The sequence below is a fragment of the Sceloporus occidentalis genome, unplaced genomic scaffold (genome assembly GCF_023333645.1).
Source record: "Sceloporus occidentalis isolate IW3139 unplaced genomic scaffold, rSceOcc1.0.p SCAF_13, whole genome shotgun sequence".
In the NCBI taxonomy this organism is placed as follows: Eukaryota; Metazoa; Chordata; class Lepidosauria; order Squamata; family Phrynosomatidae; genus Sceloporus; species Sceloporus occidentalis.
In genome coordinates, this window is record NW_028316993.1 from 17,080,226 (window position 1) to 17,098,402 (window position 18,177).

At 41.4% G+C, this 18,177-nt stretch overlaps 1 protein-coding gene across 1 annotated transcript; it reads right to left on the reverse strand.

Moving 5' to 3' along the window:
• Positions 1-58: 58 nt before the first annotated feature.
• Positions 59-17,546, reverse strand: DHDDS (dehydrodolichyl diphosphate synthase subunit). The gene is made up of 10 exons (XM_089479036.1): positions 17,473-17,546; positions 16,611-16,697; positions 14,726-14,842; positions 12,621-12,763; positions 11,712-11,828; positions 11,035-11,136; positions 9,470-9,584; positions 5,134-5,241; positions 2,371-4,631; positions 59-500 (listed from the first exon to the last, which is right to left on the reverse strand). The coding sequence occupies exons 2-9, from the start codon at positions 16,671-16,673 to the stop codon at positions 4,395-4,397; spliced, it is 1,002 nt and encodes a 333-aa protein (XP_089335162.1). The 5' UTR covers positions 16,674-16,697; positions 17,473-17,546; the 3' UTR covers positions 59-500; positions 2,371-4,394.
• Positions 17,547-18,177: the final 631 nt, after the last annotated feature.

Consider the following 18,177-nt stretch of genomic DNA (forward strand, 5'->3'; position numbering starts at 1 on the left):
GTCCTGGAAAAGGAGGGCATCTGGCCCCTTTTCCCCCAATAAGAGTATGCTCCAAAAAACCTGACCTTCATCAGCAGCTTGACTGCTTCAGCCTTATTTTGAAATCTGATGTATTTTATGCCTTCATCTCAGGAAGGACTTTATAGTAGCGTGCTTTTTCTGTAGCAGAAACTCCCCCTCTCCCATAGTGAAGGTTTGCTAGCTCTGCCTCTGTAGCGCTTCCAAAAGGAAGTTAAAATGGTATTATTTTGTCAGGCCTTTTGTCTTTTATAAATCTCTAAAGTATGTTTTGGTTCTGTTTTTACATTGCAGTTTTACCTTAAAACATTTTGGGGATCCCGGTGGTGGAAAAATGGTTTGTTAAGCACAATATTTCAAACAAATAGTGTACCTGCCACACTTACCAGAGGCAGTAATCTGGTTTTAATGCGCAGCCATGTTTGTTTCTTTCTCCTCATCTTTCCAACCAAAACTGGGGAAAAGCCATTCCTGGCTTACACCTGAGAATCCAAGAGAAAGGCAGAGTCAGGGAGTATTTGCAAGCTTCAAAACTGCTCTTTCAATGAACCCAAATAGGTTAAACTCTGACATTAGATCAAGCAAAATCAGCATCTTTAGAGGTGTTTCCACCATGTTTTACTTTAATCTGTTTAATTATAGTTTATGGATAAAGATCTTTTGGGTTCCTTGTAATACACAGCATGCCTTTTAGCCAGAAGGTGAAAATAATAATACAGTCAGCCCACCGTATCCACGGATTCAACTATGCACAGCTTGAAAATATTTCCCCCAAAATCTAAATTCCAAAAAGCAAACCATTTTACATAAGGGAAAGCATTTTACTAAGCCACTGTATTTAATGGGATTTGAACATCCACTGATTTTGGTATCCATGGGAAGTTCTAGAATCAAACCCCAGCGGATACCAAGGGCCCACTGCAATAATTAAGAACTTCTAGTATTGTGCCCTGTGTTATCATTATTTTTTTATTATTATTATTATTATTATTCATTGGATATGTTCAGTTTCTTGGGTTGTTTTTTTGAACTCTGTCTAGATGACTGCTATTATAAGGAAAATTGTAAGTGGAGAACCTAGGTTCCTCCAGAAATCTCAGTAAGCCTCTCTGGATAAGAAAAAATCTTTTGAGTCTCATATATACCTAAGGTAATTTTTTACAATACTTTAAAATAATTTTGTGCATGATCACAAAGCTTGTGTACTGAACCATTGAACTTGTGGCATCATGTTGGCACTCAATAAGTTTTGGATTTTGGATGCTCAACTTGTACCAGAACTAGCTAAGATGGCTGCTGCAGAGTAATGTAGTGACTGTTCCCAGGACAGCAGATTCAAGTTTCATTTCTTTTCTTTCTGAAGTCTGGCTGTTATTAATATTTTCCAACCCTCTTACTGGAACAAGACATTCAAGAGACTGAATGTGGGAAAGAGTAGTACTAGCAATAAAAGAAAAAAAGCATAACTGGTGTAATATTGGTAAAACACTTTAACCAATAATTATTATCCTGGATAATAATTTTAAAAGTCATTGTGTAAATTGTTGGAAGTAAATTCCTTAAATGTTGCCTAAGACTAGATGTGATATCTGATCAGTGGAAGGGAGAGGAGGAAGAATACATTGCGGAGGGATGAGGATAATCAGGATATTTCAAGGAAGAGTTTGGATGCAAAGCCATGTTGTTGTTTTTAATGGTTTCATATTTCATGTGAATTTTATATTTCATATGAAATATGAGTTTAATTTCCCTCCCCAAGTCTGACTATTACTTTCCAACCTTCTTTACTGGAACAACAATGCCTGAATTTAAATATTTTAACTTCAACCGTTTATTGGCAGTTGTTCATTCTTAGACCAGTATCCAGTGTCAGTTGCTTCTTATGAACCACTTATTTTATAGTATGAGAAATGCAATTCAGAAACAAATCCTTCAATTAGCGTAAGTTCAACCAAAAAAAACCCTTGCTTTAAAAGAGTAATTTTTTGGGTAGGAATAATTATTATTTAAGCTAATGGCCATAACATCTGAACTGCTTTTTGCTACGTTATTTCTTGATTTAGCCCTATATTGGTTTAGTCCTACACATTAATGCAAAAAGCCAAACTTGGTTTAAACAAAGAAAGGTTTAAAACATTTTGTTTTAAAAAACCTGTTTTTTCCAACCCTGGAGCCTAGTTCATTAGGCTTTGTTTTGAGTAACTCTACAGTCAAGTCCCACCATGGCTATCCTGAAGCATTACCTTGGTACCAGTCTTTAGAGGCTGGTAGTAATTGAGTTTTTATGACAATGAGAAACATCTAGGACATAGACTACAGAGAGTTTCAAGCATGCATCTTAGGATCACTTACCTGAAAGGAGTGGAGTGTCCATTATCTTTTTCAAAACCATACTAAAGTCCTTCCTTCAGGGTGTCAGATCTCTCCTTCCAACAGAAGATACTATTCACATTTTTAGTATGTTGGTTTTTAATGCATCAGAAACATTTACTAATATATTTTCCCCCATCTCTAAAAGAGAACTGCATGTCTGGAATATATGCATGCTGTACAAGAAAAGGAAAGCCCATCTTTTAGAATCGGAGATCTATGAAGTATAAAGATGCGGGTCACTACAGTAGTTAAAAACCACTGCGTGAAAAGAACGTTTTCATAATTTATTGATCATCATGTGTTTTAGTATATCGCCTCAGTTATGTGCACCAAACGCAACTCTTAAGCAGCTTGTTGAATTCCATTATCAGCACTATGGCAGTTCACTCATCCTCAGAATTTCAAAATGAAAGACCATTAAGCTACATTTCTTTGGATTCGCTTATCCTTAAAATACAGCGAGCCCTTGTTATCCGCTAGGGTTTGGTTCCAGGATCCCCTGTGGATAGCAAAATCCATGGATGCTCAAGTCCCATTAAATATAATGGCATAGCAAAATGGTGTCCCTTATATAAAATGGAAAATCAAGCTTTGCCATTTGGAATTTATACTTCTTTTTGAATGTTTTCAAGCCGTGGATGCTTGGATCCGTGGATAAAAAATCCTTGGATAAGGAGGGCCGACTGTAGTAACTTTTAATAATCATTAGTTTGTTTTTTTAAAAAGATGTCTGTTACAAAAGCACTTTATTCATAGCCTGATGATTTAATCTTCACAGTTGAATCTATACTGAATTTTCTTTCTTCTAAAAAAAGTTTGTAATGATATCCAAAATTAGAACAACCCCCTTTCAAACAACAACAGAGAATGCTGCATTAGGTTCTCTTTGAAAACTATGTATTGAGCCCAGGCCATATGCCCAAATCTTTCGAGGTAAATAAGAGGAATACTCTTCAAAAGCATGAAATGATACTTTTGTTGAGTTCCACAGGTACCCTTCTCCTCCAGACTGGGGTGTTTCTGTCAGTTCGTATGGAGAAGGAGGGATGAAAAATTACAAGACAACAGTCTCCCATCTGGAAACTGAAACAACTCTTTTAGAAGGCAGCGACCTCATTCTAGGCACATATTTATTTGTGCGGAAACAAGGTTATCTTTTAAACTTTACCCACGACAATATTTTGGTAGCTCATTGCACACAACTTTTATAAGATACTGAAACTTTCTTAGCAGTAGTTGTGTTAGTCGGGGGGGGGGGGGTCCAAACTACACATCATGTTGATATCTTTATCAGCTCAAACAGAAGGTGCAAAATTCATCATGCTAGTTTTCAAGGCTCACTGGTTTCCTTGGCTAATAAAGAATCCCATGAGCTTCAAAAGCTAGTGTGAAGGATATTACACCTTTTGACTAGACAGATAAAGACTTAAACACTAGAATCGACATTTTGGACTCTGTTGCCTTTTGATTTGCAGCACAGAAGTGCTGGCATTTGGGAAAACAGAATAAAATCCCTGTTGCATAAACAAATCTTCCCATATACTGTATGTACCAACAATGGTGCACTTTTAGTAACCGAATCCACAACAAAATAGATTTTGTTTTGCTATCTTTAAACCATATTTGAGTGAGAAAACAAATCTATTTCTGACACTATATTCCCAACCTCACACTGATAATAATCGGAAGCCTCAAGGAGCTAAATGAGGGGTGAGCAACCTCTGGCCCCAAGTCATTGTACTCCAACTCTCATCAGCCCCAGCCAGTATGGCCAGTGCTCAAGGATGACAGGAGTTGTAGTCCAGTAACATCTTGAGGACCATAGTTTCACCCAATCTCAGGTAAAGTCTTGTATATGTCTATAAAGAGCACATACACACAAACCTATGTTTCCATCATTTAAATGAACCCCTCTGTGTAGCAGCTGGACTATGTAACTCGGCTCGTGTTTTTCCTCCCCATCACCTTTATGCACCTATTTCAGACCCTAGGAACTCTTCTTGTCATGCTGATACCATAGTCAGTTTTTCAAGGAAGTCCATTCTTTTGTTCTCCAGGGCCTCCAGAAATCCTTGGACCCGCTCTTCCCGTTTAGCCCTTAATTCTTGCAGGAGTGTCCGCCGTCTCTGAGCATCTGCACAGGATGCAGATCCTTCCTCTTTCAGCTTCTCCAAGATGCAGGCCTTGTCATTTTCCATCTGCTGCCACTTCCTTTCTTCCACGTATAAATCCCTGGCTTTCTGGAAAGGGGTAAAAAAAAAAAAAGAATAATGATGTATTGGCTTTTAGAACTGATTTAAAGCACAGAACCTGTTGTGTTCCAAGTGCTGGACTACAATTCCCATCATAACTGGATGGTTGAATCAGTGGATCCAGAGGGCTGACTGTTTAACGGTAAAAAAACTTAGATATAGAAAATAAATGAATACTCTCACATGTAATAATGATTTGCACAGGCTTGCAGTCAAACTAGGGAGTGCATGGAACGTTTGACTTTAAGCAGCAAGCTTTTTAGAAAAAACTTTATTTTATAATTTTTTATAAATGTATAAATTGGAACTATTCAGTTCTGCATGGACAGAAATGGCCCATAGTTTGACACATCAAACTTTCCCAGTGAAATTATGCAGCTGACCGGGTAGGACATGGGCATTACTGGTTTTCTAAATCTTCAAGAAGTCAGATTTCTGTGGAAAATCCAGCATTTGTTCTTCTGCCTCACCCTCTAACTTAGGTTCCTACCTGTAAAGCATTATAATTCATCTGGAACCGAAGGATAGCTTCCCATAAATTCCAGAAGGAGTAGTCTGGCCACAACACAGGTTGGAACACTAGGCAAGAATGAGATGTCTGAGGAAAGAAAGACAGGGGTGTTAATGCTAAGAACTTTGTACCTGATGTCCAAGTCTGCTTTTTCCTCCTCCCTTCCAAACTCCTTTCCTATTGTGTCATGTCAGTCAGCTAAGTACTTCTCAGACTATTTGTTGTGGGAGACTGGCAATTCTTTTTTGCCCCCAATGTGCCAGGTACCAGTACCATATTTGAGTCCATTTCTTTTTTTCCATGGAAACTCTCTGCAGACTAGCAGCCAATGGCTCACAGACGTACTGGTCCACAGACCACAATTTTGAGCAGAAAGAATATTTAGACTTTAAGGCCATTTAGATTAGGCCTGTCTATTAGTCCCTGTAAACTATTCTAGCAGCCTTTTGGGACAGATCAACAATCGGCTTAAAATAAATCTTTTTTTAAAAAATTGAGTTGGAATGCATAGATGCTTTTTGGGGACTCTGGCAGAGGTAGTCCAACACATCCAAAAGGTACAAAGTTGAGGCAGCTTCTTTTAGGGTAGCATCTGCATGCTGCCCTCTGTTGCCAAGGATAAGCAAGATATGCATGTACAGCCTGCAAGGGACCAGTTTTGCACCTTGGAATAAGCATTTCAGTCCTATGGTTTTGCAAAGATCTCTCTATCAGGACATCTCAGACTGAAACATTCCACAGGCAGGTAGCCTGTTATACACTTGTTATTTATTCAGAGACGGTATGCTATTGCCTTCCTATGAAGCTGAGAGAGTATGACTTGCCCAAGGTCACACTATGGATGCCGATATGATTGCATCTGAAAACTCTCACAGCAGTGAGACAGCAGAAATATAAATTTTTTATGGTGCTGAAAGCAGGATCTTGAAGGAACTACTCTCTGCCTGCAAGGTTCAGATCTTACCCTCTGACCTAACTTGGCTCCTGGAGGTCCAAGTGGTGTCTGTGTCTAGGAGTGCTTTCGTTTTGTACAGATGGGGGAATCATGCTGCCCCTCTAGATGTTGAAGACTGAAAATGCCAGCAGCCATAGATAGCATAGCCAGTGGTAAGGAATGCAAGGAATTGCCATCCAATAACATTTGTGGTGCCATATTATCCTAACATTTGTGTAGGCTTTGTTTAATCATGCAGATCTGGTCACTGTGATTTTGTCAAGCGCTGAGCTGAGACATTTTACTGCTTGAGAAAAAGGCCACCCTCTACCCACGAAACTACAAGTGGGCATGAAAAAAATGCTAAAAATAATTTGATTTCAAGACAGAACCCCACCCCACAAGGAACCAGATGAACTCCATCCAAGGGTATTAAAAGAACTGGCAAAAGTAATATCGGAGCCATTGGCAATCATATTTGAAAACTCCTGGAGAACAGGAGAGATCCCAGCAGACTGGAGGAGGGCAAACGTTGTCCCCATCTTCAAAAAGGGGAAAAAAGAGGATCCCAACAATTATCGTCCAGTTAGTCTGACATCAGTTCTAGGAAAGATTCTGGAGCAGATCATTAAACAGAGAGTTTGTGAACATCTAGAAGGCAATGCCATAATCACAAAAAGTCAACATGGGTTTCAGAGAAACAAGTCATGCCAGACAAATCTAATCTCTTTCTTTGACAAAATTACCAGCTTGGTAGATGAAGGGAATGCTGTGGATATAGTATATCTTGATTTCAGTAAGGCCTTTGACAAGGTTTCCCATGACATTCTTGCAAACAAGCTTGTAAAATGTGGGCTAGACAAAGGAACTGTTAAATGGATCTGTAATTGGTTGACCGGCCGAACCCAAAGGGTGCTCAACAATGGCTCCTTTTCATCCTGGAGAGAAGTGACCAGTGGGGTCCCACAAGGCTCTGTCCTGGGCCCAGTGCTATTCAACATCTTTATCAATGACCTGGATGACAGAATTGGGAGCATACTTATCAAATTTGCAGATGACACCAAATTAGGGGGAATAGCTAATACCCCAGAGGACAGGATCAAGATTCAAAATGACCTGAATAGACTAGAAAGCTGGGCCAAAGCTAACAAAATGAAATTCAACACAGAGAAATGTAAGGTATTGCACTTAGGGCGGAAAAATAAAATGCACAGATATAGGATGGGTGACACCTGGCTGAATGAAACTACGTGTGAAAGGGATCTAGGAGTCCAAGTAGACCACAAGTTGAACATGAGTGAACAGTGTGATGCGGCAGCTAAAAAGGCCAATGCTATTTTAGGCTGCATCAATAGAAGTATAGTGTCTAGATCAAGAGAAGTAATAGTGCCACTGTATTCTGCTTTGGTCAGGCCCCACCTAGAATATTGTGTTCAGTTCTGGGCGCCACAATTCAAAAAGGACATTGAGAAACTGGAGCGTGTCCAAAGGAGGGCGACAAAAATGGTGAAGGGTCTGGAGACCATGCCCTATGAGGAACGACTTAGGGAGCTGGGGATGTTTAGCCTGGAGAAAAGAAGGTTAAGAGGTGACATGATAGCCCTGTTTAAATATTTGAAAGGATGTCATATTGAGGAGGGAGCAAGCTTGTTTTCTGCTGCTCCAGAGAACAGGACCCGGAACAATGGATGCAAGCTACAGGAAAAGAGATTCCACCTGAACATTAGGAGGAACTTCCTGACAGTAAGGGCAGTTCGACAGTGGAATGCACTTCCTCGGAAGGTGATAGAGTCTCCTTCCTTGGAGGTCTTTAAACAGAGGCTGGATGGCCATCTGTCAGGGATGCTTTGATTTGGATTTCCTGCATGGCAGGGGGTTGGACTGGATGGCCCTTGTGGTCTCTTCCAACTCTACAATTCTATGATTCTATGATTCTATGATTCTATGAAGAAACTTGCTAATTACAGGTCACCCAAACAAAAATATTTTTCACAGAGTTGATTCCTAGACAGGGAAAAGAATGATATACATACATGAAATTATTGCACTGGAAGTAAAAGAGGTGTATTAAACCATATAATAGTATTTGTCTCAAACAAGGATATGTCGTGAATTGTCTTCTTCCCAGTAACTGCTTAATGACACTCCAAACCCCTCCTCCTTTCAATGATTGCTGAAATGAAGAAAGCTATGACTAACCAGGAGCAAATTTCCTTTTGTATCTGACATTCCAAGTCTTTAATTGCTTTGGTTGAACAGCAGTGTACAAGTGTAGTAGAAGATTAATGCATTATTATATGTTTTAGCCTACTTTCTTCCCAAGGTACTTAGAGCAGCACAGTCTCTCCCCATTTTATCCTTTCAACAGCCCTGCAAGGGAGTGTTAAGCAAAAAAGAGCACGCAGCTACCTCAATGTCACCAGTTCACCAAGGAATGTGAACTAGAGTCTCTTCCACAGTACTGTGAAATTATATGGATGTTTACTTAGAAATAAGTCTCAATGGGTTGAACAGGACTTATGACCTATTCAGTGTATTTAGGATTAAAAGTGCTAGTCCTGTACTCCATTCATTTACATCAGCCTTTCCCAGCCTGGTAACATACATGTATGTCAAACCACTTCCATCTTCCCCAGGGAGATAAAAGCACTGGCAACGCTAGGGGTGTGTGGAGTTCAAATCACATGGGGTGATACTCATGAGAGGGGGTGACACAGCAGTAGAAGTGGCAGCAGTGCACCTAGGAACTCTCATCCTAGTCATCGAGGGCAGGGGAGTGCTGAGGCACCTCTGTGCTGGCCTCCGCTGCCTTTATCCCACTGTGGCTGCTCTTGCTCCATAGGAGGAAGGAGAGGAGGATCCGCCAAGCTTGCCCTTCCTGGCCAGGCCAGCCATGTATCTCCAAGGGCAGCAACTGATGAGTAGTGGCGTCCTGGCAAGCCATGAATGTGTGGGGATGGGGTGTGTGTGTGTGTGTGTGTGTGTGTGTGCGTGCGTGCTTATCTGAGGCCAAGTGTGTACTTTTGGATGAGAAGCTGAGCACTGGCAGGGGAGTTATATGGCATTGCGCATATGGATTTAGGTTCCCCAATTCCTATTATGGTTGCCCCTCTACCTGGCTCTCAAGGGGTCCAGAAATGGGGGTGACATCAACCCTAGCGACATCACTGGATAAAAGGCAACATATTGTAACATATCTGGAAGTTGCCAAGTTGGGGGAGGTTGCACTATACTGTCCTGGCTGTTATGTCCATCGATCTCTCAGGTTATGTATTAGACTTGCCTGACACAAGAGCCAAATTATGAACATCTTTCTTGAAATGAGGCCTAGCAAAGCATATAGTGTTATTCAGCATATAGGACGATGTAGTTAAGTTTTACCTGCCAGAGCATGAAATCACTAAGCCGGACCTCTCCGGAGGTTCTGATCAGTATGTCAGGGTGCGGAGATTTGGAGCTATAAAGGCATTTGTCTATTAATGATTCTGACACATCACTAAGGGAAAGAGACACAAGAACTCAAGTTACAACAGGCATTCTTAACTATAAACAACATTCCCATTACTAATATAAGCAGATCATAAAAGCAGCAGGCTAAAAAAGGTCTATCGACCATTTCAGGTCACAAGCAGTAGCCTCCACAAAGTCATCTTCAGCTAGAAAGCACTACCACAACTTGCAGCAAGGAGTTCCACAATTTAGTTAGTTGCTGTAACACAACAGATTTTGGAAAAGTAACTTTTTGGATCATAATTTCTTGAAGCCTTCTGCTACTTAGAAGTAACTTTTCTAAGGATCCTGAAATCTACTAAAACCAAGAAAAAAGTAATTGGGCAGGGAAACAACACAGTGCCTCTGAGCCCATGCTCAGCCCAGGAATTTGTGATCAATGTCAGAACCTAGTTCAAATCTATCCAGGCACTGCTCTCTACATTCCGCCCCAAGCAGGGATAGTAAATGATCATAAGGGGCAGCCTTTATTGTTTGGCTTCATTCTGCCTGGGAATGATGGGTCCAGTGTACCTGTAGGGTGGGAGGTGGAGGAAAGGTGATGCAGCAGCTGAGCACTGATGATTTGGCTGTTCAGTTTTTGTTGTTTGTTGTAGTGAGTTTCTTAAATATGTTAATTTTGTGTTAAAAATCAGAGCCAGCAGAAGTTAGACTCTAACAGTTAGAATGCTGAGCAGGGAGAAGGAAGAAGATCCCTCTGTTCTCATATTCATGTCTGTTGTGCTGGTGTTGTTTTTTTCAAAAGCCTTGCATATTTGTTTCCTCAAGTGCCTGCTTAGATGCTTTGGTGGGCAATTGGGAAATTTCTGGGTCATTTCCAAGTCAGATGGAAAGATGCTCCAAATTACAACTGCTTCACAGAAACTGCTTAGATGACACCCCCAATATACTGCTGAAATGAAGAAGGGCTTGGGAGTGGATTTTTTTGTGAAAAAATAATGAGTTGTGGTACTCAAAACTAATTTCTATGTTCCACTGCATCGTTTCTTTAATTCTATATATGCATCTTTTGCACATGGCTCAAGTCAGTGGAACTCTGGGTGACACAAATGTAGGTTTTGCAAGAACAAAGTGTGCCCTGCTGTACTTTAGGAGTTTAAACACATGTTCTTTTTTAATTCTTTAGAAACTGCTCTGACAAAGGGAGGGCACTGCTTCATTACAGACACAAAAATCAGTCAATCGATAATATAAGGACAGTGCTGTGCACTCAGGAGGGCTGGCAAGGAAGGATATGTCTCTGTGACTGGGACAAAGGCTAACCTGTCAGCACTGTATGAATCTAGTTTCTGCCACAAGAACAGGTTTCAGCCCTGAGTTTGATATGCCAGTGAAAACAGTACATTGCTCAAAGTCCCACAAGTACACAGCTGGTCCCACATCTGAAATCATGCATGTGTCTCAACAGATCCACACATATGCAAGTGCATAATTACCTGGGTTGAAGCAGCCCTTCCTCAACACCCCAAGCCAGCTCTTTCACTGCATTGCTGATTTCTTGTCTCGATGTATATGCAAAGGCAATGTTCAAGAAACACCTTTAAAAAAAGACAAGAGAGATCATGCATGGTGTGGAAAGTAAGACCAGTTTTTCCACCCATTCTCAACTGCCTCCTAGGAAGATGACCATAGAAAGTGTCAGAGAGCAACATGCCTTATATACTGGACACAGAGATAGCAACTACAGGTAACATGGAACAGTGCTTGAACTTGATTTATTTTTCTCTTCCCACTCGATCCCCTTTCTTTCTGTGCCATGTGTGACTCAGACTATAAGACTATGACAGGGATCATCTCATTATTAGTCTTGGTAAAATGGTCAGGAAGACTTAGATGCAGAATAGGCACATGTTTTAAAAGCAAACAGTAGTCCAAACAGTAACTTTTACAAACTCCAGGTTGTCCACTGTGGAACATAAAATATTATACTCTGATATGATTCAGTAGGGTATTTTTACATTCTTCAGTAAAATGACATAATCCATTGAATGGCACTGCAGGGACCACACAACTGAGCTGCCATTTTGGATGCAGCATTGAGAATCAGAGGGCAAGACAGAAAAGTGTATTATTGCATACAGGAAGATGTTCAAAGAAGCAGAAGAGGACTCACGTGTTGTAGTGTTTTGTGGCCAGCACAACCTTGGCAATTAGTTCCTGAATATCTTGCGGCAGGAGGGGCAGATCCCCAAGGATTCGAACGCACACTCCATGTTTCTCCAAGTTCTCCCTACAGAGTGTGAAAAGACAAATGTTTGGCTGAAGTTAAACATAATGACAAGCTACACTTTAGCAATGCCAATATATATCTGATATTCACTAGACTGGATTATTTTTATTATATTAATAATCTATTATTATTATTTAATCTCTGTTTATCTCTGTTTATCCAGGGAGGCTTCAAAGAGAAACTGTTTATATCTTGAAAATAGAAGTGAAGAGTCAAATAGTATCACAGAGATGAACAACTTGTACTTGGCCTAAGTTACCATAGACTAGGTCCATTTCACTAGATTCAATGGGCTGCAGTTCATGGAACTATATGCCAACTATCAAAATTCAGATGTGCCACAAAAATATCTTGTTTTTGCTGCACCAGATGAATTCAGCTTTGTTGTTACTGTTCTGTGCCTTTAAGTTGTTTCCAACTTATGGTGACCTTAAGACAAATCTATCATGCGGTTTTCTTGGCAGGGCTGGGGGTTGCAATTGTCATCCTCTGAGGCTGAGTGACTGTAACTTGCACCCAAGATCACAGAGTGTGTTTACATGGCCGAGCCAGGATTCGAACCCTGGTCTCCAGAGTCCCAGTCCAACGAATCTACAGCATAGTAAATATCCTGTGATTTCCTCTGTCAGAGAAAAATTATAGCCCAGTGCAAACTTAATTCACATTTTTTGCTGGGAATGACAGCTGTTTGCATCATAGTTTCCAACTTTTAAAGCATACAGAAAAGGTCACATTCCTTAGAAAGGCAGCCATAAAGGCTTACAGGTTTATAGCAGTATAGAAAGGTCTTACTGTTCTTCTAGAAGACGAGCAAACTTTTGTCTTGCCAGTTGCATCAGGCCATCTACTTCTTCTTGGGATCTCTTGAAATTCTCAATACTAAAGGCATAAACTGTGACTTCCCGAATACCCAGACTCAGGCACCACTGCAGTGTCTGTAAGAGAGGAGAAGAAAAGTGTTGGACCTGCTGAACAATGATTTAGTTTCTAGAAAAAAAATGAGGGTTCCTGGCTCTAGTACAAAGGTGGGCAACTGTTAGACTGCTAAAGGACTGTAACATAAATGGCATGTTAGAGGGGAAAACTTTTTCCCTGGATGCAACTATTTAGTATGGATAGCATTTTGAAATAAGTTCTCTGTGGCCTGTTACAGACAGCCAAAATAAAGCTGCTTCGAGTCACAGTGGAGGTATGGTGTTTCAATGATGCATGCATCCTAAGAGTCCAGAAGCCACACCAAAGCCACGCTCCAGTTCTTAGGGCTGGAGCATGGCTTTGTTGTGACTTCTGGACTCTTAGGACACATGCATCATTGAAACACCATACCTCCAATGTGACTCGAAGCAGCTTTATTTTGGCTGTCTGTAACAGGCCTGTGTGAACAAAACCATCACACAAGGAAAATTTTTATCAGCCTGTCTCTCAGTTTTTTCATGTGGAGGAAGGCTTCTCTCCCTCCCACTCCCCACCTGAAAGGATCTGAATTGAACATGATCTCCTCACTCCTCGCAATCTGTAGTACAGTCCCAAGAAAACATCATTCTTAACAAAGAGTTAAAGTTATTAACTACAAAGTGGTGTCATCACTACAGACTGCCCTGATTGCTGTAACAGTGACACCTCTGAAACCAACCCTATAAACATGCACCTTAGAGGGAAGACATTGTGTAATTCCAATATGAATACATCCCAAACAAGTCTCTGCTCAGACACTTTGTGGTACAAGACAAGCATCTTCCTTCCATAAGCAATCATGTTTTAAAGGTCAGTAAAGAAATACTGCCTTTGTTATGACAAGACACCGCTGTTAATAAGCACTAAAACATCTTCTAATCCAAACTAATAAATTCAAGTACAGAATCTAGAGATAAGAATGACAGCATCCATGTAACTTTTTTAAAAGAAATATTTATCAGTTCCATTTAAATGCCATCTTTTCAGTGAGCTCAAGGTGGCACATAAGGTCTTTTCCTTAACCTTTTATTATCTAAACAACCTGATAGGTAGGTTGTTCTCATTCCTTTTGCAGAGGATCCCAAAAGGGAAGGTTGAGCACTGGTATGTTCCATAGCCAAGTTCATGGCCAGAAAAATGAAATCAATGCAATGGCAACATAAGCTGAAATACAGAAGTAGACAAATGACCTATTAATTTTAATATAAAACAAAAATTAGGAAAATTCCAACTGCTTATTACCTGAACCCACTGCATTTGGACTCAGTAGCTAGAAGCCAGACTGTAGGAAAAGGCTTACTTCTTAATGGGATTGGCTAACTGGTTGCACTCTTTTCTCTGTCTTCACAGCACTTCAGGATGTTAACAGTTAGAAGCAGGGTCTTTATGGCTGTAGCCCCTGAGCTTTGGAACCCAATTCTGGAAGAGTTTGAGGAGTGTATCTCCTCACTGGGATTGCACAAAGATTAAAACATTTTTTGTTCAAGTGGCGTTTGGATCACCTGGAGTTTTCAACGCCTGTTCTAAATTTTGACACTTCTTCCATTATTTTTTTTTTTTTACATATGGCCTTGGCTTGGGGGGTAAATTGCTTTGAACATCCATACATTTTAGACAAATGAAGGCTATAATTCTACAGCTAATGCTTCCACTAGCTCTTGTACATGGCTGGGAATCATTTGGCCTCTAGATGCTGTTGAGCTGAAGTTTGCATCAGCTCCAACACGAGAACCAATGCTGGTGAGGGCTGATGGGAGGAACAGTCCACCAACGTTTGGTGGATCACTCATCTCCAAACCAAAGTTTATTACTTTGCCCTGACCTCCTGTGAGGATCTGTAGAGTATAAATTATGCAAATAATTAATTGGTAACTAATGGTGACAGATATGAAACAGGCCTGGAAATTAGAAGTGCTCAGAAAAACAAACAAACTATGGCCCACCTGTGCAAGTTTTGCAAATCCCTGTGAATGTCCTTCCAGTTTCTTCACTTTATGCTTCTGGGCATAGCGGCGGTTGCCATCCATGATGAACGCAATGTGCTTTGGCATTGGCCCTGCCTGAACGTGCAAAGGAAACAGATAGAGCAGAGATGGAATGAGAGGCAGCTTGATTTCACCGAACCTGTTAACAGCCCTCTCCCTTTTGGTGCCTATGAAGTATTGGACTACAACACCCCTCATTCCCAACTAACACGCCAGGGTGCCTGAGGATGAGAGGACCTGACGTCCAACAGACCCAGTGTATTGACCTGGAAATGCGTGAGAATGCAGACAAAAAGTGGCAAGGATTACAACAACAGAACTGAAGAATAGTCGTGGTACAAACACCTAAACACGTATAGTACGTGTTTCAAAAATACCAAATAAAAACCTCTTATCTTTAAGGTCTAGTAGTGGTATAACCTGCTGGGCTTTTGGGGGGGAATGTCCAGAAAGCTGGGGTTACTGTACTTAGAAAGCCACTCCCTGAGCACCTAGCAATTTAGTACAAGAAAATAACACCTTAGAACAAGGCCACCTCCCAAGTTCAATAAACATGACTCTGATGCACATTTTTGGTGGACACTCCCAGGTTATGGACACAACGCTGAAGGAGCCTAGCATCTCTCCATCTCTTTTGGTTTTGAGTGGGCTGGAAATACTTCTTTTATTCAGGCAGGGCTTTGGAATGCTAACTGGTCTGTGACTAAAAGTTATGTATGCATCTGGTTGTCCATATATTTGATTGTTGTGTCTTTAACTGTGTCAAACGGGTGGGCTATGAATTAAATTAATAAAAATTCTGGCTGGAGATGGATAGTGGAAAAAGAGAAATTAATTACTCAAGGCATTTGTTTGTCTGCCATCCACATTTCTGGTTTATCAAATGGAAACCCTCTTACAAGTTTATTTAAAAGATCTGCTTTATCAAATGTGATTCAGGACTATTTCAGTGGCAGAGCATTCTCCCATACAGATCTGCCCATAAGATCTCACTTATGGGGAGGTCCTTCTCAATCCTACCATCTTCACAAGTACATCTGGTGCTGACTCAGGAAAGGGCCTTTTCAGTGGCTGCTCCTCAACTCTTGAACTGCCTTCCTGCAGAAGTTAGATTTGCATTCCCCTTGCTGTCTTTCTGCTTCTTCAGTTTCGGTAGACCTTTCGTTATGTTGTCTATACTAGTATTTTTTAAAATGGCAAAATTTTAACTGGTTTTAATTTTATTGGCAGTTTACTTACACTTCCAACTTTTGCTTGGTGTGACTTTTTAGTTGCATTTAACTTTTGTAAGCTGCCTTGAGTCCCGAACTAGGAGCAACATGGAATAGTAATAATGGTGAAGACAGTGAGAAACAGCAGCAGCAGCAACCACAACTCCAGCCAATGTGGCTAATCAGAGATTCTGGGAGCTGAAGTCCAAAACAGCTGGAGGGTCAAAGGTCTGTTTAGCTTTGCATCTTCTTGCCATCTACACCAAGCTAAGTACCCTAAGGTAGTTCCCACAAATTTGTCCCTAAGCCTCTAGTTAACATAGGTATTCTGCTTCCAGACTTGGAGGGTGCATTTAGACACCATGGCTAGCAGCTGTTGACAGGTTTATCCTCTAAGTAAGGAAATCCTAAAAATAAGATACCAGATATTCTGGATTCCAAGTCTCATCATTTCTGGCCACACTGGCTAAGGGGAGATACATGCCAAGAAAAATCTGGAGGGATCCAGGTAATGGAAGACTACTACTGAGGTCTTCCTGCTTAGAAGTGCACACATGTCCCATCTGCCTTAACATTCACATGCAAACATCAAACTTGAATGTCTCAGCTTATGAACCACGGTTAACACTTGCCTTTAAGACACTGGCACAGAATTTCTCCAAGAGGGACAGTTCTCCTTCTCTTATCCATGACATTGCCCTTTCTGCTCACATGCACACCTGGAGATGGAAAAATAAAGAGTATATATGAAATACTGTATATAGGAAATATATAGGAACACAAGATAGGTTATTCTAAAATAAGAATATAGGGTATTCCTATATATAGGAGTTCTGTGGCGCAGTCCCACTGGGCTCTTTGAACATCCACTTCTGTATGGAATACTCTGCATAGCTCCTGTGTCGGCAACCTTTAAATAGGAGTTCTGAAGAAACTGGCCAAGAAAACCCTATGGCTGGGTCACCAAAAGTCAGAAATGACTCGAAGGCACACAACACACACACCCCACAAAGGTATGGCTGGGCTGTTTTGTGGATTGTGGGTGTTGTAGTACAGTGGTCCCCCAAACTGTGCCCTTTAAGGGGTTCTGGACTTCAGCTCCCAGAATCCCAAGCTATTGGCCAACATGGCTGAGGCTTCTGGGAGTTGAAGTCCAAAATCACTTAAAGGGGCACAGCTTGGGGACTACTGATAAACCATGATTTAAACCAGGTTACTTTAAACCAGTGATCCCCAAACTGTGCCTTTTGAAGGGTTTTGGACTTCAGCTCCCAGAATCCTAGACTATTGGCCAACATGGCTGAGGCTTCTGGGAGTTGAAGTCCAAAATCTCTTAAAGGGGCACAGTTTGGGACCACTGTAACTTTGCTGCCTGGCTGTTCTTTCTCTCTGGGGAGGAATTAGGGGCCTGCCCCAAAAGGGAAGGCAAAAGAGAGCAGCCTTGGACTCCCTTTATCCCCGCAGAGGGGTCCCCATTGGCTCCCATTCACTGACCTGCCTTGCAAGCACCTTCCTCTGCCTCCTCTCTTGCAGCCTCTGCTGCTCTGCACACACAGGCTGGAATGACGTGCCCTTCCGCATACGTCACTACGCCCCGCCCCCAGCTCACACGTTGCGTCACGGCGGCGGCGGCGCGCACGCATTGTGGGCGGGGCCGGGGCGAGGATTCTTAAGGTCTATCCCTCGCGGGCAGAGCGCATGCGCGGGGCAAAGAAAGACAAGTCACATTCCTCTTACTTGGTTCTTCTTTGGCGGTCTCCCATCCAAGGACGAACCGGGCCTGACCCTGCTTAGCTTCCAATGTCAGACAGGATTTCTCCCCTTTTTTTGGCCTTTCTAATGGTTTGGTCCCATTAGAAAACTTGGTGACCTTGGGGCAAGTCACACTCTCTCAGCCTCAGAGGATAGCCATGGCAAACTCCTTCTGAATAAAACTTGCCAATAACATTAATTAATTAATTAATTAATTTGTATGCCGACTTTCTGCCAGAAGGTGCGCAAGGCGGCTCACAAACATAAAAACCCTTATGATAGAATGGCCTCAGGGTCACAAACGACTTGAAGGCAAACAACACCCACAAAAGTCTAAAACACACTGCAGAAATAATCCAGTTTGAGACCGCTTTGGCTTTCCTGGCTCAGTGCTAGGGAATTCTGGGAATTGTAGTTTATTGTGGCACCAGAGCTCTCTGACAGAGA

What these genes read in the sequence shown, in the direction of transcription:
- DHDDS (XM_089479036.1), bottom strand. Translation starts at nt 16,673, where the DNA reads ATGTCATGGATAAGAGAAGGAGAACTGTCCCTCTTGGAGAAATTCTGT. An exon ending in TCTGTGCCAGTGTCTTAAAG is followed by an intron (nt 14,843 to 16,610) that starts GCAAGTGTTAAC and finishes TTGCACGTTCAG; the next exon opens with GCAGGGCCAATGCCAAAGCA. An exon ending in TGAATTATAATGCTTTACAG is followed by an intron (nt 4,632 to 5,133) that starts GTAGGAACCTAA and finishes ACCCCTTTCCAG; the next exon opens with AAAGCCAGGGATTTATACGT.